Here is a 22257-nt window from a genome sequence, read left to right as displayed (position 1 = left end):
ATCGCAGGGTAGCAGGTAAAGCATGAGATTTGAAGACTCAGAGGCAATCGTTAGAAACCCAAATTGAGGCCAGGCATGGTGGCTCATGCCTGTAATCCCAGCACTTTAGAAGGCCAAGGTGGGTGGATCACCCGAGGTCAGGAGTTCGAGACCAGCCTGGCCAACATGGTGAAACCCTGTCTCTACTAAAAATATAAACATTAGCTGGGCGTGGTGGTGCGCACCTGTAATCCCAGCTACTCGGAATGCTGAGGCAGGAGAATCGCTTGAATCCGGGAGGCCTCCCAGCAGCTGGGATTACAGGCATGCACTGCCATCCCTGGCTAATTATTTAAAAACTTTTTTTTTTTTTTTTTTAAGACACGGGGTCTTACTATGTTGCCCAGGCTGCTCTTAAACTCCTAACCTTAAGCAATCCTCTTGCTTTGGCCTCCTAAAGTGCTGGGATTATAGGCATGAGCCACCATGCCTGGCCCTGATTCTGTATCCATGGGGTTCGTTGTTACTCTGAGTAACAAAAGCAGAAGTAGCTCAGGCCCCTCCCTGGCCAGTCCGATGCAGGTAGGGGTGGGGTGGCGCCCTTCCCTCCCAGGCCTGCTGCCTCCTGACTCAGTGCTCCCTTTTCAGGGGATGACGGCAACATCAGGGCTGCCTCCTCCCTTGGCGGCAGCCTCCGCCGTCAGGCTGGCTTCCAAGCTCAGAGCTCCCAAACCCTTCCTCCCGCATCTCTGGCACCAGCCGCAAGATGTGTCTGTCTGGTGTGACTTGACACTGCCTTCTAGTGTCCTCAGCCGGCCTCTTGGAACGTCTGAGGGATGGATACGGCGAGGCTGTGCTGAGGTCCCCGGGTAATTCCTCATTTAAAATGCCAACCACGCGTCTTTCTCACAGGTTCCTCATCTGGTCCACGCACCAGCTTAGCATTAAGCCACTGGACAGGCTGCCTCAGATGCCCTGGGTCCCTAGCAGCTCAGAGGACGCATTCATCCATAAGCCTCCATAATTGCAGCTGGTGGACACAAAGAGCCGTGTGCCCGAGTGGTGAGCAGAAGGATCGTTTTGCAAACAGATCAAAACCATGCAGATCTGACTTGGCAGTCGCCTGGGGTGTGGGGGTCGGCCCTGCTGCCTGGCCTGTGGCTGGCCCGGATACTCCTTGTCACCTGTGTCCCTTACTGGGGGGATTCTAAGGGGCGAGCCAGGCGGCTGCCACTCTGCTGGCCACAGGGCATGGTGCAAGCCCAGTGCCCCTGCCCCCAGGCCTGGGGCAGAGCCAGGCTCAAGGCTGGACAGCTGTCAGAGTGACCACTGCGCGCAGTCCCAGGTGTGTGGACCCAGCCTGGGGTCCTTCTAAAGGTGCCAAGACCACAGGAAATGCCACTAGGACCTTAAGGCGGTCAGTGTGTGAGGGCATCTGGGAAGGGCTGAGGCCCTGTTTTCCTCCCTATTCTCTCCCCAGCTGGGCAGCCAAGCGGGGCTGGAGGAGGAAGCCCAGGCTGCGTCCCAGATTCTCCCCAGTGCCCCAAGTGTTGCCTGCTCTCTCTGACGTCACTTCACTTTTGTCCACAAACAATGTTGACCTCTCTCGCGTGCGCACAGCTGGGGAGGGAAGAAACTGGCCTGAGATTGTCTCTCCTGTTTCTGGCGGCTAAGCAGGTCCGCTACCTGCTCATGGATCTGGCACAGCTAAAAGTCCTGCTCCTTTTTGCCCATTCCGGACACTGGCTTGAAGGACACGCATGTCTGCAGATGGGCAGAGGAGCTTTTTATGCAGTTAAAGGATTCGCTGGGCTCTTCGGAGACTAATTCCATCTTGTTTTCAACATTTGCTGCCCTTCTCAATTTTACGGGAACCCAGAGGGGAGACAGGCCTCTCCCGGAAAACAAGCGACCAGGCTTTGCAACTGGAGTTTCAGGATCAGACTCGGGCCAGGTCGGCGCTGAACGCTCCCACCTGCCAACCTGGGGCCACGTGAGTGGGGGCCCAGGGAATGATGAAGATCCAGCCCATTCTACCCAGACCTGTGTGGATGGAGGAGCAGGTCTGGTGGAAAAGGAAAAGCCATGTTGTCCTAGGAGAGGGCAGAGGGGAAGGGCACTTGGGCAGGGACAGCACAGCCCGGCAGGAGGAACGGGCGCAGCTGGCTGGGGGAGGCCGGTCAGGGCACGGGTATCTCCTGCCGGTAAAGGGAGGCACTGGAGTCCCACTCCTGGGAACCAAGGCGACGGAAACACTCGCAGGGCCCACAAGGAGCACAGAGGCGAGAGCATAGCCGCCGGCCACGGCCTACGCATGCCTGTCGCGTCCATCAGGAGAGGACCAGGGAATGGCGCACCCCAAAAAGTGGGTCAGCCACATCCACCCACCTGGAGAGGTCGTGAGTGAGAAAGCAAGCCACAGACAGCTTAGCCAGTGCCATCACACCCGGAAAGAAAGGAAGAAAGAAAGAAAAAAAGGAAAGAAAGAGAGAAAGAAAAAAGCCAGGAACGGTGGCTCACAGCTGTAATCTCAGCACTTTGGGAGGCCGAGGTGGGCAGATCACGAGGTCAGAACTTCAAGACCAGCCTGGCCAACATGGTGAAACCCCGTCTCTATTAAAAATACAAAACTTAGCTGGGCATAGTGGTGCATTCCTGTAATCTTAGCTACTCAAGAAGCTGAGGCAGAAGAATTGCTTGAACCAGGACCCAGGAGGCGGAGGTTGCAGTGAGCCAAGATTATGCCACTGCACTCCAGCCTGGGCTACAGAGCAAGACTCTGTCTCAGAAAAAAAAAAAAAAAAAAAAGAAAAGAAGGGAAAAGAAATGGTGAATATATTGCAGGAAACTGTTAGAAGTGCTCTCTGGGGGCCAGGTGCGGTGGCTCACATCTGTAATCCCAGTGCTTTGGGAGGCTGAAGCAAGAGGATCACTTCAGTCTTATCTCTACAAAAAATCCAAGAATTAGCCAGGGCATGGTGGTGCACACCTGTGGTCCCAGCTACTCGGGAGGCTGAGGCAGGAGGATCGCTTGAGCCCAGGAGGTTGAGGCTACAGTGAGCTCTGACTGTACCACTGCACTCCAGCCTGGGCAACAGAGTGAGACCCTGTCTCAAAAAATAGTAATTAATTAAATTAAATGAAGTAAAAACAAAGAATGATTTGAGACACAGTAGTGTTAAAAGCAAGCTGAAGCTGGAATAATGTAAGTAATAAAATGAAAGCCTGGAAGTGAGGATGGGGGTCGAAGCATCCTGAGATCTAGTGTTCCACAAAAAGATGAAGATATTAGTATTTTCAGAATTACTTTTAAACTAATAAAGAAGGAAAAGGGGAATTTTAAAAAATCCAATCAGGCCGAGGTAGGCAGATCACCTGAGGTCAGGAGTTCGAGACCAGCTGGCCAACATGGTGAAACCCTGTCTTTACTGAAAATACAAGAATTAGCCAGGTGTGGTGGCGCGTGCCTGTAATCCCAGTTACTCGGGAGGCTGAGGCACGAGAATTGCTTGAACCCAGGGGGTAGAGGTTGCAGTGAGCTGAGATCGAGCCACTATACTCCAGCCTATACAACAGAGCGAGACTCTGTCTCAAAAAACAGAAAAAAATCCAATCAGATAGGAAAGTATAAAAATTAAAGGCAAAAGGCACAGAAAACAGTGCGAAACCGATGTTAAAAATGTGGCCAAAGACATCAGGAATGGCAATAAACCTAAATAGATTCAACTTGCCCATTAACAAAGATAAGTCAGGTGAATAAACAATCGCTTTCAAAACATAAAACAAAAGGACACAGAAAGGGTGAAGGTAAACTTTCCCTGGTTTCCTTGTATGGGCTGGAAAAAACTGATCAGGTGAATGGGAAACCAGTGAAAGGGGATGTGGTACTCACCCCAGGGAAAGAAAGATTCTAGGGCAATAAGAATCATCAGGACAGGCCGGGAGTGTGGCTCACGCCTGTCATCCCAGCACTTTGGGAGGCCAAGGTGGGCAGATTGCTTGAGGTCAGGAGTTCAAGACAAGCCTGGTCAACATGGCAAAACCCCGTCGTTACTGAAAATACAAAAATTAGCCAGGCATGGTGGCAGGCACCTGTAATCCCAGCTACTCAGGAGGCTGAGGCAGGAGAATCGCTTGAACCTGGGAGGCGGAGGCTGCAGTGACATGCGATTGCACCACTGCACTCCAGCCTGGGCGACAGAGCAAGACTGTCTCAAAAACAAAACAAAACAAAACAAAACAAAAACAGCGCCAGGAGCAGTGGCTTACACCTGTAATCCTGTAATCCCAGCACTTTGGGAGGCCGAGGTGGGTGGACTACAAGGTCAGGAGATCAAGACCATCCTGGCTAACACAGTGAAACCCCATCTCTACTAAAAATACAAAAACTTAGCCAGGTGTGGTGGCGGATGCCTGTAGTCCCAGCTACTCGGGAGGCTGAGGCAGGAGAATGGCGTGAACCCAGGAGGTGGAGGTTGCAGTGAGCTGGGATCCCGCCACTGCACTCCAGCTTGGGGGACAGGGCAAGACTCCATCTCAGAAAAAGAAAAGAACAAAAAGAAATAAAAAATGAAATAAACCAATCATCACTAAAGAAAGGGATTCGGCCAACACGGGTCTCCCTCCCCGAGGACTCTGGCCCAGATGTTCTTCCAGCAAAGCTTCAGCGCCAGCCCTCACCTCATACGAACCAATCTGGAGAACTGAGAAATGGAGAAAGCTCCCCAATTCATGTTCTGTGAACCTGGTTACTAAAATCAGACAAGGACAATGCAAAAAAAAAAAAAAAAAAAAAAAAAAAAAAGAATGTAGACCCATTTTACCAATAAATTCAGATGGGAAAATCCTAATTAAAAGATCAATAGTCAACATCATCATTGATCGTCAGGGAGATGACAATCAAAACCACAACGAGATGCCACCTCACTCCTGTTAGAATGGCCATTATCAAAACGATGACAGATGACAGGTGTTCGAAAGGACTGCACGCTGTTGGTGGGAATATAATTTAGTACAGCCTTTACAGAAAACAGTATGGAGGCTCCTTGAAATATTAAAAATATAGACTCGGCGCGGTGGCTTACACCTGTAATCCCAACACTTTGGGAGGCTGAGGTGGGAGGCTGCTTGAGCTCAGGAGTTCCAGACCAGCCTGGGTGAACATAGTGAAATTCCATCTCTACAAAAAACACAAAAATTAGCCGGGCATGGTGGCGCGCACCTGTAGTCCCAGCTGCTTGAAGGCTGAGGAGCGGGAATCGCTTCAGCCCAGGAAGTAGAGGTGGAGGTTGCGGCGAGCTGAGGTCGCGCCAGTGCACTCCAGCCTGGATGACGGAATGAGATCCTGTCTCAAAAAAAAGAGAAAACCTAGGAATGTAGGACTCCACGTTAACAGATTAAAGGGGGGAAATATGATGATCACAGATGCAGAAAATGATTTAGTCAAATTCAGTGGTCCTTCACAATTTGAAACACAGAACACAAAGATGTGAGGCAAACAGGGCACACAAAATGTTAGTAATGTTAAATCCCAAATCATCATCATCATCATCATGACGTCAGTTTCAGGCGTGGGTTCACGGATGAGTGACGGAGTCTGTACTGTTCTGGGTTTTGTAAGTGATTCATTATTTTACAAAGGAAAAAGGAAAAGGCCCCCAGGCGTGCATGAGGGATGGAAACAGGGCTGTTTCTAGGCCCTAACGATGACGGTTCCGGAACGCACAGCATGAGTGCACAGCTGCAGCAGAGAGGGCCCTGCCTTCCTGTCAACGAGGAAGCTGGGTCCACCCAGAGCTGCACTTCAGACTGCAGGCCGCCCAGCAAACAGGTGCTGGGGTGGAAGGTTCCAGTCCTCCCCACACCTCAGCACTTAGGAGGATGAGGGCTGGGTACACTCCCATCCCCTCCACACCCTGCCTCAACCTCAGAACTCCAGCTGTCCTGGAGCAGAGCCCCAGAGGGAGGCCACCATGCCTGTCACTGGGCCAGTCCCAACTCCCATGCAAACTTCTCCTCAGCACTGAAAGCCCACAAGATGCCAGGCGCCACTGCAGGGGCCCGGGCCTGGACCACCTCCTCGCCATGGGTCAGGCTGTCAATCACCCTTCGATGCTGTCCGGGGCCTGGCTTCTGTGGAACCCCCTCCTGTCAGGCTGGGAGGCAGAGCCTGGGTCCCTCACACAGTCCCAGATCTCACAGGCCAGGACCTACCCCAGTGCATGGCATCGGGACCTGGCTCGAGGGAGCAGGTGTTTGCCAGCGAAAGTGGAAGGCATTCAGAGCTCAGCTCTCCCTGGGCCGGGCAGTGGGGATGCTGGGGACTCCAGGTCAGTGGTCCCCAAGCTGTCCCATGCCTGTCCCTCCTACCTTTGAAAGAAGGATGGACCTAGGGTAGACATCAGTAGGCACATATGGCAATAATGGGCTTTATGGATGGACCATTTTTGGTAGGTGAGGCACTCACAGGCTTTGACTGTGTCCCCAACCAAATCTCATCTTAAACCGTAGCTCCCACAATTCCCGCGTGTTGTGGGAGGGGCCCGGTGGGAGGTAACTGAATCATGGGGGCGGGTCTTTCCCGTGCTCTTCTCCTGATAGTGAATGAGTCCTCACGAGATCTGATGGTTTTAGAAAGGGCAGTTCCCCTGCATACGCTCTCTCGTCTGCCACCATCTAAGACGTGCCCTTGCTCCTCCTTTGCCTTCTGCCACGATTGTGAGGCCTCCCCAGCCATGTGAGTCCATTGTGAGAACTGTGAGTCCATTAAACCTGTTTCCTTTATAAATTACCCAGTCTTGGATATGTCTTTATTAGCAGTGTGAGAACAGACTAATAAAGGCACGGATGGGAATCACACAAGCCTCTGTGTATCACAGCTTGACTTAAGGGGATGCTGCCAGCCACTCAGCCTGAGCCCCCCAGACGCATTCCCTCCCTCGCTGCCTAGCATGGCCACCACCTTCCACTCTGCCTTCATCAGTGTCATCTCTCATGTGTGTCTTAAACAGGATGGCTTGGCTGTGAATATCACACACGTGTGTGTGTGTGTGTGTATATGCATTTAACCGTACCACAGACACGGTGCTGCATGCTTTTTCCCAGCATTGTCTTGGATTCAGCTGCACTGAGAGAGCAGTGGCTGAAGGTCATTCCCTGCTACCGCTGAGCCCTCTGCCTGGAGGAGACACGTGGCGGCTTCAACTCCCGTGAATACACACTGCCCTCCACAAGCAGGTGTCTCTCCAGGGCCCACTCGAGAGTGGGAGTGTGGGTCACAGGGGCTGTGCGTCTGTATCAGATCCAACCGAATGGTTTCCCAACCCCCCAGCAGTGTCTAGGGTAGAGATAGTGCTTTCTGTGCAAACAGCCGTTGGAGAGTGGCGGTGAACTGCCCTACCTCTAACCCAGGAGCTGTGCCTTTCCCTGAAGGAGCAGGTTACTTCTAACCCAGAATCAGTGGAGAGCAAGGGAGGAGAAGGCCCAAAAGAGGGCCTCGTGCAGCCATAAAGAAAGCACGAGGTCGGCCGGGCACAGTGGCTTATGTTCATAATCCCAGCACTTTGGGAGGCCGAGGCGGGGGGATCACCTGAGGTCAGGAGTTCAAGACCAGCCTGACCAACATGGAGAAACCCCGTCTCTACTAAAAATACAAAATCAGCAGCCGGGTACGGTGGCTCACGCTTGTAATCCCAGCACTTTGGGAGGCCAAGGAGGGCGGATCACGAGGTCAGGAGATCGAGACCATCCTGGCTAACAAGGTGAAACTCCGTCTCCACTAAAAATACAAAAAAAAAAAAAAAAAAAAAATTAGCTGGCCGTGGTGGCAGGCACCTGTAGTCCCAGCTACTTGGGAGGCTGAGGCAGGAGAATGGCATGAACCCAGGAGGTGGAGCTTGCAGTGAGCTGAGATCACGACACTGTACTCCAGTCTGGTCAACAGAGCAAGACTCCGTTTAAAAAAAAAAAAAATTAGCTGGGCGTGGTGGTGCATGTCTGTAATCCCAGTTACTCTGGAGGCTGGGGCAGGAGAATCGCTTGAACCCGAGAGGCTGAGGTTGCAGTGAGCCGAGATCACACTATTGCACTCCAGCCCGGGCAACAAGAGCGAAACTCCACCTCAAAAAAAAAAAAAAAAAAAAAAAGCACAAGCTCTTGTCCTTTGCAGGCACATGGATGGAGCTAGAGGCTATTAGGCTTAGCAAACTAATGCAGGAACAGAAAACCAAATAACCTCTCACTTACAAGTGGGAGTTAAATGATGAGAACACGTGGACACAGAGAGGGGAGCAACAGACACTGGGGACTTTCAGAGGGTGGAGGCTGGAAGGAGGGAGAGGATCAGGAAATACAACAAATGGGTACAAGGCTTAATACCTGGTGATGAAATAATCTGTACAACAAGCCTGCATGATACAAGTTTACCTACATAACAAGCTGTACTTGTACCCCTGAACTTAAAATAAAAGTGAAAAATACACACTTAATAAAATTGTGAAGATTCTCCAAAAAAAAAAAAAAAAAAAGCCAGGCATGGTGGCTCACGCCCGTAATCCCAGTACTTTGGGAGGCCACGGCAGGTGGATCACTTGAGTTCAGGAGTTCGAGACCAGCCTGGTCAACATGCTGAACCCTCGTCTCTCCTGAAAATACAAAAAAAAAAAAAAAAAAAAAAATAGCCGGGCATGGAGGTGCGCACCTGTAGTCCCAGCTACTCGGGAGGCTGAGGCAAGAGAATCCCTTGAACCTGGGAGGTGGAGGTTGCAGTGAGCTGAGATTGCACCATTGCACTCCAGCCTGGGGATAGAGCAAGACTCCATCTCAAACAAAACAAAACAAAAAAACAAACAAAAAAAGAAGACCTCACCCATCCAGTCTTAAGGGTGCCCTGAAACAATTTCCCAACTCAGATCTTCCCAGGGTGATGACTAAAGAAGCAAAAAAGGTCGCTGCTTGGACGGAAGGACAAAGCCCGGAGCTGACCCCAAGGCGTGGGGAGACCTCTCAGGACTTGGCTCCCCCGGGAAGTGTGAGCCCCCGGGACCTGCTGCTCAGAGACGGGCACAATAACCAGGTCATACTCACAGTTGCGCCTGCTTCTCTGCTAGTTCTTTGGTTTTCTCCTACAATTACAAAGCAGGAGAAAAAGCAAGTGAGAAAAACAGGCTAACACAGGGACACGTTCAGATACACATTATACCATCGACATGAAAACAAGCCGTGCTGCCCCAGGCATCCTGTGTGACGCTGACTATTTATTCAAGCTGTGCTGGAAAGGACATTTTCCATGTGACTTAAACATCTTCCCATTCCATTACTGACTATGACCTACAAGTTTCCTACAATAGAGTATCTCACAACTCTCTAGCTTACATAACAACCAGCTATTTAAAAAATAGTAGAGGCTGGGCAAGGTGGCTCAGGCCTGTAATCCCAGCACTTTTGGAGGCCAAGGCGGGCAGATCGCTTGAGGTCACAGGTTCGAGACTGACCTGGACAACATAGTGAAACCCATCTCTCTTAAAAATACAAAAATAAACGGGGTATGGTGGCGTATGCTTATAATCCCAGCTATTCGGGAGGCTGAGTCAGGAGAATCGCTTGAACCTGGGAGGCGGAGGTTGCAGTGAGACGAGATCACACCAGCGCACTACAGCCTGAGTGACAGAGCGAGACTCCATCTCAGGAAAAAAAAAAAATTATTCTTGCCTTAGTAGTAAGTTATTATCCAGCTAAATGTAACTGTGATGGCTGACTGCGCATAGACTCTAAGCATCTGCCTATATGTTTGGTGAGGAACGAGGACAGGGCAGTGGCAACAGAGTCACACATTTCAGGAAACAAACACGCAAATGACATTCGCATGGGGTAGTGGGTGCGGGGGCAAGAGGTGAACTCAGGCTTGGTCTGATGTCTATAAGCTCAATTCCTGGGCCAGGAGATTCCCATCTGGGAGCCTCTGTTTCAGAGCCTGTAGCCTAGGGGCAGGGTGAGCCCTGGTGTGCTGCGGGGAGTGGGCCAGCCACACAGCCAGCTCCAGGTGGCTGGGACGCAGGCTGGGACCCGGGTCCCTCAGCAAGTGGCTTACAACCCCCTGGCTTCAGTTTCCCTGATACCGCAGTGACGTGGGATGCGGTATCTACATCGTGAGGGTGGTTGTGAGAAAGAAATTAAACAGCGTTTGGTTTGCAAGTAAGTGCCTGGCGCAGACGAGACTCAGGAAATGACAATGATCGTGCGAAAACCTATGGCTTCTGGCCAGCAAGTAACTCTCAGTCACAGCGGCCACGATGTGGACGCACACTACACAGACATCACCTGGCCCTGTGTCTGTGACTGCATGGAAGGGACACGGGTATGCTGCAGTGGCACTCCCATCAAATCCCACGCCGGGAACCCGAGGGAACGAGGCGCGGACACCCGGATTACAACACCCACGGTGCATAGAGACGGCTCCTACTGACCTCTGGACAGGGCAGCCTGTGCTGGCTTTTACTTTTTAAAAGTCTCAGACATTTAAAATGTGGATTCCTATATGAGAAACTAATGAGGTTTCTACAGGCAAGCGGTTCCCCCTTCCCATGTCTGCCGGGGATACGCAGGGCCCAGACTAGCGAGGCTCGGAGGGTCTCTGAACGAACTTGAACAACTATGAGTTGTCCTTTGGGTCCCTGGGAGCCACGTCACTGTGGGGCGGGGCCCAGCGGGGGGCCATGACTGTGTGATGTCTATTCCAGCACTCATGGGTCCAGGGCAGTCCTGCCCACTGGTAGCCACACTGGACTCTCAGGGACATTGGCAATGCCTGTAGCCATGGGTGTGTGTATGTGTGTGTGGCGGGGTGTGACCAGCATCAAGGGGTGGAGGCCAGGGATGCTGCTGAATCCTCTGCAATGCACAGGCCAGACCCATAGCAAGAAGCTCTCCTGCCACAGTGTCCATAGGGCCGGGGATGAGAGACGCTGGCCTGGAGGAAAGTTTGTCAACGCACAAAAGTCGACGGGCCCTGCACCTCCAAACTTGGATCAGGGATGGCTCCAGTGGATATCTGCTCAACCGGCCCCTGGCAGCAAGCACAGGGCACTAGCACAGACAGGGGCTTCTGGGGCTCTTGGGTAGGGTCCTGTGAGAGCTATCAATATCACCTGGGCCTCGTGGTGCCCAGGCTCAGGGGCACCTCATTCCTGGCAGGTGACAGTCCTGGGCCCAGCTGGACCCCAGGGAGGGTACAAGCCCAAAGCTCAGGAGGTGACCTCGGACCCCTGAGAGGCAAAGTGCTGCAACTGACGCCTTGGGCTCTGGGGCTGCCTCTTGTGGCCTGTGGGGCTGGGAGGCAGCCACAGGCAAAGAAAGGCCATCCTGCGCTCAGCGGCACAGCACCGTGGGGGTCAGATAGAGGCGCTCCCGCCCCCCAGCCAGGGCCAGCTCCGGGCCCCCTTCTCCCCCAGACCAGCACACGACCCAGACCACCCACCCCAGCACACTAACCCAGATGGTCTCGCGGATCAGCCTGGCTATCTTGAGCAGGAGCTGCCCAAACGTGCCCGGCTCGAAGTGGGTGGCCGAGTGCTGGATGCAGAGGCACAGCAGGAAGGCAGGGGTCAGCTTGTGGTCGTCGCCGCCTGGCTCGATCAACGTCATGATCCTCTGCAGCAGCGTGTCCTCCAGGTGGGGCTCGAACTCCAGGAGCAGCTGCTGGCGCCGGGGCAGGGCGGCCTGAGTAGGGGAGGTGGCATCCCGGGCCCCGAGCGCGGCTCCGCACAGCCGGCAGCTCTGCGGCACCGCCCGGAGGCGCGCCAAGGCCCGGGCAGGCAGGGGCTGGGCCTGCGAGGGGTCCTTGAACAGCAGCAGGTAGTAGAGCCCCAGGGAGAGCAGGTCCCCGTGGTGCAGCACCACGGTCCTGCGCCCCACCTCGGAGAAGTTGACGGAGATGGGCGCCCCGGGGATGGGTTCCAGGACCAGCCTCCCCCCGGGCTGGCCACTGTCCGGTAGCGGGTGCCGGCGAATGGTGCAGTGCAGAGGCAGGATGTCGGGGGCCGAGAGGCTGATGCTGGGCTTGCTGGAGGGTGTTCGCTGGCCCACCGTGTGCCGGTCCCGGTTGAGCACATACACCAGGCTGTCCTGAAAGAGACTCCGCTCAGGGCAGGCGCAATGCAAGCAGCACACGGGAAAAGTGGCCCGTCTTTCGTCACTGGTTGCTGAAGCCGCGTGGCTGGGATGCTGTACCCGCAGGCTCTCCATGTCCCTGGCCATCCCCAAACCAGAGCCCCGGCAGCGCTCAGGAACCCGCCTCTCGATGTCCGGGCCCATCCCAGTGGAGGCTGGTTTCCCAGAGGAGCCCGGGGGGCACACGAGAGACCCGGCAGCTTTGACACAGGGACAGGCCAGGTCAGGGCCAGGGTGGAAACAGGCACTGGTTCTACAGACTGGACCAAGGACTTCATAACTTCCCCCAGGTCATCCCCAAAACTGTGTGGGAGCACCGCCGCCTGTGTGGGAACACCGCCCCGAGAGAAGATGCCACCTGAGACCTGCGCACAGGAGCCCTATGGCTGTAAAGTGCTCATGGAAATGAGCAGCAAAAGAGCTGGTTGCACAGAAGGGCAGGGGGCGGGGCGAGTGGGGGCGGGGCGAGTGGGGGCGGGGCGGGCGGGGGGGTGGGCAGGGAAAACAGGTGTCTGGCAGGGTAAGTGTCCGGCAAGGTGAGGCGAGGCGGCCCTGCGCCTGGCATCTGCTTGGGGCAACAGCCTGCCTGCTCAGATGGAAGTGGTGAGAAACTGCTCTGGGCAGGTGGGGGTGGGGTGGGGCCGTTTCTCGGTGCCCCCTCAGAGAATGTGGCCACCAATTGGTGACTCAGCACCCCCCTCGCCTGGAGCAGGAAGCAGACTGGCCCTGGCCGCCTGCTCTGGCCACCTGCCCATGCCCTTCCCCAGAGCCAGGTGGGAGACCCAGCCTGGGAAGGCCTGAGGAGTTCTCCCTGAAAGCGCCTGGTGCTGAGGACACCTACTCTGGGGTTGGGGGAGTGAGGAGCCTCCACTGCTGCCCGCCGTGGCCTGCACAGGGAAAATGTGGATGACTCTACATCTGCCCTTGCCACCCTACTCCACAGCCTCGGCACAGACAGAGGGGCTGCAGCCACAGAGCTCGCGGCCGACTGGGCTAAAGGCGGGAGGAGGCCTTGACTTCTGAGTCCTTCCTGCTGTCCCCGCAGTGGCACCGGGCAGTGAGTGTCAGGAGGGGAGGCTCACGTGCTGCTGGCTGTAGCCCTGCAGAAGGAGCAAGTGCGGGGAATGGTACAGCGAGTACCGCATGGTGTCCGGGCCGGGCTCCTCAGGGCCCTGGGCGGCAGCAGGCAGGGCGTTCGCTGGGCTCAGGCTGGTCTCACTGACTGTGCGGCGCAACTGGGGCGGAGGGGAGCTCCGGGCATCCCCCAGGGCCAGGGCTGGGGTTCCCTTTGCACGACTCCGCTGCAGCCTCCGGGCCTGGGCGTTTATCCCTGGAAGAGAAGCAACCCAGGGTGAACAGTTAGAAGTCTAATAGCACCAGGGTTGGGCGCAGTGGCTCACCCCTGTAATCCCAGCACTTTGGGAGGCCGAGGTGGGGGGATCACCTGAGGTCAGGAGTTGGAGACCAGCCTAGCCAACATAGTGAAAACCCCATTTCTACTAAAAATACAAAAATTAGTTGGGCGTGGTGGTACGCATCTGTAATTCCAGCTACTCAGGATGCTGAGGCACCAGAATGACTTAAACTCAGGAGGCGGAGGTTGCAGTGAGCTGTGATTGTACCATTGCACTCCAGCCCGGGTGACAAGAGCGAAACTCCATCCCTCGCCAAAAAAAAAAAAAAAATTAAGTCTAATAGCGCCCACGTCCCAGATCCTCTGGAGCTCAAATCCCACCAAGCCACATCTCCTAATGCCTGTCACTGTTCTGTCAAAACAGGTCTGGTGGAGACTCAAGGACTCTGCCCTCTAGCCACGCCCCTCAAAAAACCAGACAATGCCTTGGCACCACCATGGCACCCACAGGACAATCTCAGAACCGGCAGCCTGCCTGTCAAATCCTCAGGCTGAGGGGACCACGCTGCCCTGTGGCAGCCCAGGGTCGCACGCGGCCTGCCCGACCAGCCAGCACCACGGCCCACAGGGCCTCAAACCGCAAACATTTTCCCATGGCAGCCTGGGCCTCTGCAGGGTCACCACGCCACCTCCGGAGCCCTGCCCCATCCATCTGGACACCAGGCGAAACTCCCCTGGGGGGGTGCTCTCATGAGATGAGACAGGCTGGTCATCATCCTGCCCCCACTTTACAAGGAGGAGGTGTCACTGAGCCACGTCACCCCACCCCATGGGGCTGCCGATAGCCTGCTCCTGCAACAGCATGGCTGCCTCCTTCCCAAGACTGCCTCTGACACCCCCAAGCCAAAGCAGCCACACACACAAACATACATGTGCATACACATGCCCACAAATACACATGCACCCACACAAAAACGCATACACACATGCACACACACTCATACACACACATAAACACACATGGGCACACACATACACACCAACACACACATGCACACACATGCACCCACACAAAACACACATGCTCACACAAACACACGTGTACACACATACACACATGCCAACACACATGCACCCATACACATTAACACATACATGTGCACACAAACAGGCACACAGTTCAGAGATAACACACACCCTTAGAAGGCTTAAAATTTCATAAATACAGACACACACTCTAAATACATGCTCTGGGAAAGCCAGTCGGCTGCAATAGACGAAAACCGCTCACCAGTCCCCAGCTGACCTGGCGCTGTCTTTTCTGAGCCCTCTGCTGAGTTCCCTGTACGCAGCCTTTCAGGTTAAGATCTGTCCCCATCTGTGGCGGCCTTTCCTCCAGCCATTCCCAATAAAACCAAACAAAAGCCGGATGGAGGGAGGCAGCAGCTGGCCGAGGACGACCCTTACCAGCGCCAGCGGCCCCGCCGTCCTTCCCAAGGCAGCCAGCAGCCTGTGCATCTGCAGCCCGCGGGGGGCTGGGGCGTGAGGGAGGCTGCCCAGCCGCAGTGCGAGGCTGCTGGGCTTGGCTGCTCATCGCCTGTGCTCCTGCCGGCTGCAGAACCTGGCCCAGCCTGGCGGGCGGCAGGTGCCCAGCAGGTGGGGCCTGGTTCCCCTACCTCGTCCCACCTGCCACTCCCACAAGCCTTACGAGCCCCACAGCTCAGCCTCATTGCACAACTGTGGGGTCAGATCTGAAAGAAGAACAAAAACAACTCCGGATGATGCTCCAGCCCCCAAGTTTTTCCCAACTCTGGGGCCGGGTTGCAGGAGGTGACCGTAGAGTGACCTTCTGGAAGTCCCAGGGCCATGGGGCAGGAAGGGTTGCTTCTCCTCCTAGAGTCCCAGGGGCTCCCAGGGGGCCTGGCCACAAATGCGGCACAGGATGTCCCAGGCCCGTGTCCCCTGGGGCTGCAGCCCCAGGCAAGTGGCTCGCAGCTGAGTGTACCCTGCTCCTCCAGGCAAGGCCCCACAGCCTCCTCAGGCCCAGGGCTGGGATGTCTGCAGGTCAGAACCAATGCTGACACGCAGGGGCCACTCCCAGGGTCTCCTTCCTGGTGCTGGGAGGGCCTGCATGAGTGCAGAAGGGCCAAGCTGCCAGCCTTCAACGAGGGGCCGGAGGTGAGGCCTCTCCTCTGGGTGGCGGCGCTGTCCCTGCACCCAAGGCCACAAGCATGACAGAGCCTCCCTCTGAGTGCAGGTGTCGGGGAGGTGAAGCAGCAGCAGCGGCCACTGCCAACAATGGCACGGCTGCGGGCATGGCCAGTGTGGACAGCAACTGACCACGCCACTCTGCTCCTCAGTCCCCTGCTGTGGGACAGACAGCAGGACCCGTGCACTCGTGCACACATGCATGCACGCATGCACATGTGCGTTCAGCACTGCTTGAGTTAGCAAATCCCAGAACCCACCCAATCGCCCCTCACAGGGAGCTGCCATGCACGGGAGGAGAGCTCTGCAGAGAGAAGACCATAGCCAGCTGTGTACATGACCACAGGGTGAAAGAGCAAAGCTTCAGGTGACACGTGACATGACGTAACACATGGTATGATGCGTTGGCTCAGGTTTTTTTAAAGCACCTAAAACACCGCTGTACATCGTTTATGGTTTCTATATATTTGCATGCAAAGCTATTTTTTACCCCAAAGTCATTCAGGAGTAGGTTGTTTAATTTCCATGTAATTGTATGGTTTTGAGCAATCTTCTTAGTGCTGATTTCTATTTTTGTTGGGCTGGGGTCAGAGAGTGTGGTTGGTATAATTTCAGTGTTTTTTAATTCGCTGAGAATTCAAACAAATGTGTTTTATGGCCAAACGTGTGATCAATGTAGAGCTATTTTACAAAACAGCAAGGCACACAGTGAATTCACCACATGGTGGCTGTCCTCAGCAGGCAGTGGAGTAAGCCTAGGGGTGGTGGAAGAAATGACTTCAGTTTCACAGGATGTGGTACAGTGTCCAGTATGTAACAGAATATATGTTATATATAATTTATAATAAATATATTATCATAACTTTATATCACGTTTGACTTATTTCATTTTTAAAAACTCTAAACAAATATGATAAAAATCTTTACCTGTCCAATCTGGGAGGTGGGAACCCAGGTGTCAGGTAAATGTAACTGATACTTTATTTTTAAAAACTTTTTTGTTGGTTTGTTTTGAGACAGAGTCTCACTCTGTTGCCCAGGCTAGAGTAGCAATAGCAAAATCTCGGCTCACTGGAACCTCTGCCTCCTGGGTTCGAGTGATTTTCCTGCCTCAGCCTCCCAAGTAACTGGGATTACAGGTGCGTGCCACCATGCTGGACTAATTTTTGTATCTTTAGATTAGAGACGGGATTTCACCATCTTGGACAGGCTGGTCTTGAACTCCTGACCTCAAGTGATCCGCCCACCTAGGCCTCCTAAAGTGCTGGAATTACAGGTGTGAGCCACCATGCCCAGCATAAACACTTTTGTTAAAGTAAAAATTACAGAAGTTTGAAAGGCCTCTTGCTCACGTGTGGCTTTGTGACTTGGCCCTGTCTCAAGATGAGGCTGCAGGAGATGGGACCCCAACACTCGTGTTCCCAGGGGGTCTGCTGTCAGTCTTGTTGGGGGCTGACGTGGCCTCCCAAGTTCCCACACAGAGAGCTGCAATCGAGCCCTGTTTGTGCCTGACCTGATACAGCTTTGTCACCTGAGTCACCTAAGCCTGTCAGCGCTGTGCAGTCCCAGGGTGGATCTGCCTGAACTGGGACAGAAATCGCCCCCACTTGGCCTTTGGGTGGAGGGAGACAGATGCACGTGGAGAGCATCTCTCGCAACGCTGACCCCAGCCACTTTCAGAAGCATTGCATGGCGCCATCGCTAGACACACAGTGTGGAGGTTTCAAGGCCCTCAGACCTGGCAGCACATTGCTCAGGAAGGGAAGGCCAGGGCTTTGCAATTCTAGGGACTGCCTGGTTTGGGGGTCTTACACAGGTATGTTCTTTGCCAAGAACAGGGTCACCCCAGGGGCCCCTATGCAACCAATGGGAGATTCCGCTAACATGAAATAAGTTCAGTGAGAAATACATCATCAAGAAACCACTATTTCTGGCCGGGCATGGTGGCTCACGTCTGTAATCCCAGCACTTTGGGAGGCCGAGGCGGGTGGATCACAAGGTCACGAGATCGAGACCATCCTGGCTAACACAGTGAAACCTCGTCTCTACTAAAAATAAGAAAATTAGCGGGGCATGGAGGCGGGCGCCTATAGTTCCAGCTACTCCTGAGGCTGAGGCAGGAGAATTGCTTGAACCCGGGAGGCGGAGGTTGCATAAGCCGAGATCACGGCATTGCACTCTAGCCTGGCAACAGAGGGAGACTCCGTCTCAAAATAAAACAAAACGACAACAAAAAGACACCACTATTTCAAAACAAATGAATTCTAATAAAGCAAAATGGCAGGATGACCGCAGCCTTTCATAACAGTAATTTTAGATGGGAAGTTATTCATCCTAAATAAAGCGCCAGCCCCTGCTGTGGGTGAAGGGGACACCTCCAGGCTGCAAGCCAGAATATACCCATGTCTTTCATTGCCTACCCCATGTGAGGGACAAGACGGGCTGCCTAGTTTTAGCCGAGGTCAGTTGTGGCCCCAACGCCCTCGTCTTCTTCAAGGATCTCTGGGAATGTTCCTGCCCTGGCGTGACTGAGTTCACTGGGAACAGAGGTGCTGCGTAGGTTTGAGGGATGTCCAGGAATCTGTATTGGTAAATGCCATCTGGAAGGTTCTAGAACACAGCAGCCAGGGTAGAGGAGCCACTGCCAGAGCACTCCCCCTCCCCCAAAGCCCTGTCCACAGCAGTTCCTTACAGGGAGCAAGGTGACGCCCACAAGCACTGGGAGAGCTTTGATTTAGTGTCAATTTCAATCCTTCTCAGGATAAGTGTCTGTCAGTTCCCGCAGAGGAAGCCGGCGGGGGCGGGTCTCCCCTGCTGCCCCTTGTTGATCTGCTCTGGTGGAGAGGCAGAAAAACAACCCAGCCCAGGAATAAGGCAGGGTCTGGGTAACTAGGACCTTGGTGGCTAGCCCTGTTTCGCCCACAGCATCCCTCAGGGACCTGCCTGGCTCCAAACATCTGCTAATACATGGGGTCCCAGCCTCAGAAGCAAAATGTACACTTTCTGACATTTTAAGAAGATAATACAAGGCCAGGCCCAGTGGCTCACGCCTGTAATACCAGCACTTTGGGAGGCCAATGCAGGAGGATGGCTTGAGTTCAAGCCCAGGTTGAGCAACATCGCAAAGACCCTGTCTCTACAAAAAAATACAAAAATCAGCTGGGCGTGGTGGTGTGTGCCTGCAGTCCCAGCTACTTGGGATGCTGAGGTGGTAGAATCACCAGAGCCCAGAGCCCAGGAGGTCGAGGCTGCAGTGAGCTATGATCACGCCACTGCATTCCAGCCTGGGCAACAGAGCAAGAACCTGTCTCGGAAAAAAAGAAAAAGACGTGACACGGCCAGAGGTTGGAATAGCAATGCAGGCCTCCTAAGGGACCATGGTTCGCAGACAGGCCTGCCTGGCCATGAAATGTTTGCCTTTGACATGGGATGGAAGGAGTAGAAAGTGCAGGGCGCTGGGGCAATGGGGAAGATGGGGACGGGATGGTCGTTGTTGACATCCTTCTTCTACTCTCACAGCAGAGGCCGTAACGAAAGGAGTGCTGAGCTCTGTGTCCCTGAAGCCCTGTTAGTGGACTTCCTCCCCAGCCTGGGCCAAGCCGAGCTGCTGAGCACAGCCTCATCTCCCAGGTGAGGCAGTCACTGCTGGAGGAAGAGGCGAGGGGACAGCATGCAGCCACGACCACACGACTTTGTCTAGGCCACCCCCTCCCCTCCTCGAGAAGGCAGTGCCTAGTGACCGGCTGCTGGCAGAGAGGGCGGGGCTCTGCATGCCGGGGGTGCACAGGGAACCTGGACAAGCAGCTGGTGACCGTCACCAGCTCCCACAGACTCTGACCAGCCCTGGAAAGAAAAACACAGGCTTTTCCTGAACGTCGCTCAGTTCCGCTATAAACTCAACCAGCAGCTTTCTCCTCCTGATCCTGTTTTCTCTTCCCTCCCCGGCTCTTGATGGTTTAGAATAATGATATATACAACTTGGAACTGTTTCTGTCACCCATCCTCACTCTCAGGCCTCAGAGATAAGGTGACTAGGACTGGAGACAGAGGGGATAATGAAACGGTCCTGGGCTGCGGAACTTGACTGCTACTGGGGAACGGGAGACCATTTTACTTATTTGCTATGTTGCCCAGGCTGGAGTGCAGTGTGGATTCACAGGCGTGGTCACCATAACGCCCTGCAGCCTCGAACATCTGGCCTCAGGGTCTCAGAATAGCTGGGACTATAGGCGCACACCCCTATGCCAGGCAAGAGACAATTTTTTTTTTTTTTTTTTTTAGAAGGAGTCTCGCTCTGCTGCCCAGGCTGGAGTGCAGTGGTGCCATCTCGGCTCACTGCAACCTCTGCCTTCCGGATTCAAGCGATTCTTGTGCCTCAGCCTCCCGAGTAGCTAGGATTATAGGCGCCTGCCACACCACCCCGCCCCCGCCCCCAGCTAATTTTTTGTATTTTTAGTACAGACGGGGTTTCGCCATGTTGGCCAGGATGGTCTTGATCTCTTGACCTCATGATCCGCCTGCCTTGGCCTGCCAAAGTGCTGAGATTACAGGCGTGAGCCACTGCCCTCGGCCAAGAGATGATTTTAAAGGGGCCCCTAGTAACAGCCGGGGACACGCTGCTAAATAAACTCTGCAGTTACTGCTGCAAAACACAGAGGTCAGATGGGCCTGAAATGAGTTTTCTTTTAGCTGAAGCACCCTTTTCTAAGCTAGCAAAGGACACAGAGCTATAAGACCATCAAGCAGTCCTTGAAGGAAAATCATTTCAAATGTACAAAAAAGAACTGCTTAGGCATAATTTGGTAAGCACCTCCCTATGCCATGGCCAGCTTGATTCCGGGCATTTTGCATCTAATTCCATTTTATTCTCATTACAGAAACCCTACAAAGGCTGGGTGCTGTGGCTCATGCCTGTAATCCCAGCCCTTTGGGAGGCCGAGGCAGGTGGATCACCTGAGGTCAGGAGTTCAAGGCCAGCCTGGACAACATGGGGAAACCTCGTCTCTACTAAAAATACAAAAATTAGCCAGGCATGATGGTAGGTGCCTGTAATCCCAGTTACTCGGGAGGCTGAGACAGGGGAATTGCTTGAACCCATAAGGCGGAGGTTGCAGTGAGCCAAGATCACGCCACTGCACTCCAGCCTGGGTGACAGAGCGAGACTCCGGAAAAAAAAAAAAAAAAAAAAAAGCCCTACAAAGCAACTGTGGCTAGACAGGAACATATTAGCCTCGCTTTTGGGAACCAATTCTCCCATTAGGGAAACAATTCTAGGGAGACTGTATATGTAACTTCCTCTTGCCATCAGGAACAAGACAATGATGCCTGCTGTAACCACTTCTCTTCAATTTTGTACTAGGTCCTAGTCAGTACAACAGGCAGGGAAAAATAGAGGAAAGATACAGGATTGAAAAGAAAGAAGTTGCCAGGCTCAGTGGCTCACGCCTGTAATCCCAGCACTTTGGGAGGCCGAGGCAGACAGATCACGAAGTCAAGAGATCCAGACTATCCTGACCAACATGGTGAAACCCCATCTGTACTAAAAATACAAAAAATTAGCTGGGCATGGTGGCGGGCACCTGTAGTCCCAGCTACTTGGGAGGCTGAGGCAGGAGGATTGCTTGAACCTGAGAGGCAGAGGTTTCAGTGAGCTGAGATCACACCACTGCACTCCAGCCTGGCAACAGAGTGAGACTCTGTCTAAAAAAAAAAAAAAAGAAAAGAAAGAAGGAAGCAAATTCAATTATCATTATTTTGCAGACAATGTGATTGTGTATGCAGGAAATGCAAAAGAATCTATGGAAAAAATTATTACAATTAACAAGTGAAGTTAGCAAGGTGACTAGACATGGTGAATAAGCAAAATTCAGACTGTTTTGTTGTGTTTTTGAGACAGGGTTTTGCTCTGTCACCCAGGCTGGAGTGCAGTGGCACAATCACAGCTCACTGCAGCCTTTACCTACTGGGTTCAAGCAATCCTTCTGCCTCAGTCTCCCAAGTAGCTGGGACTACATGTGGACACCACCACACTCAGCTAATTTTGTATTTTTTGTAGAGACAGGGTCTCGCTATTTTGCCCAGGCTGGTTCCCAAACTCCTGTGCTCAGGCATTCCTCCCACCTCAGTCTCCCAAAGTGTTGGGATTACAGGTATGAGCCACTGCACCTGGCCAGTAATATTTTTAAAGATCAGAAGCAAATCATGTCAGATTCATGACCCAGGAGTCAACCACATGTGGCCCCTGAGTGCTAGGATTGAGGAAAGGGAGCGAATTAAGAAGCAAGGGGTGTCAGAATTTGACCTACGTAGGAAAAAAAAAAAAAAGGAAGACAGAAACGAGAGGTGTCCTGTATATGAAAATTATATTTGCAGAATACTTTAGAAACCTAAACTAAAGAAAGCTAACGTAGGCTGGGCATGGTGGTTCATGTCTGTAATCCCAGCACTTTGGGAGGCTGAGGCGGGAGGATCACTTGAAGCCAGGAGTTTGGGAGCAGACTGGGTAACACAGCCAGACGCCGAATCCACAAAAATAAAAAGATGAGCCAGGT

At 53.5% G+C, this 22257-nt stretch overlaps 1 protein-coding gene across 5 annotated transcripts in view; it reads right to left on the bottom strand.

Moving 5' to 3' along the window:
* The window catches only part of RADIL (Rap associating with DIL domain), an 84168-nt gene that overhangs the window by 23798 nt on the left and 38113 nt on the right, over positions 1-22257 (bottom strand). For 2 of the 5 annotated variants that reach the window (XM_073012852.1, XM_073012853.1), the window contains exons 3-6: positions 13227-13474; positions 11467-12099; positions 9064-9101; positions 5201-5323 (exon numbers count right to left, since the gene is read on the bottom strand). In XM_073012852.1, the coding sequence (XP_072868953.1) occupies positions 5201-5323; positions 9064-9101; positions 11467-12099; positions 13227-13474 (1042 nt within the window). The other 3 variants (XM_073012854.1, XM_037995277.2, XM_008018805.3) reach the window with 3 other exon arrangements.

Source organism: Chlorocebus sabaeus, chromosome 28 (assembly GCF_047675955.1).
Source record: "Chlorocebus sabaeus isolate Y175 chromosome 28, mChlSab1.0.hap1, whole genome shotgun sequence".
NCBI classification, from domain to species: Eukaryota; Metazoa; Chordata; class Mammalia; order Primates; family Cercopithecidae; genus Chlorocebus; species Chlorocebus sabaeus.
The sequence above is the reverse complement of the archived record's forward strand: the minus strand, read 5'-3'. Positions and strand labels throughout refer to the sequence as shown.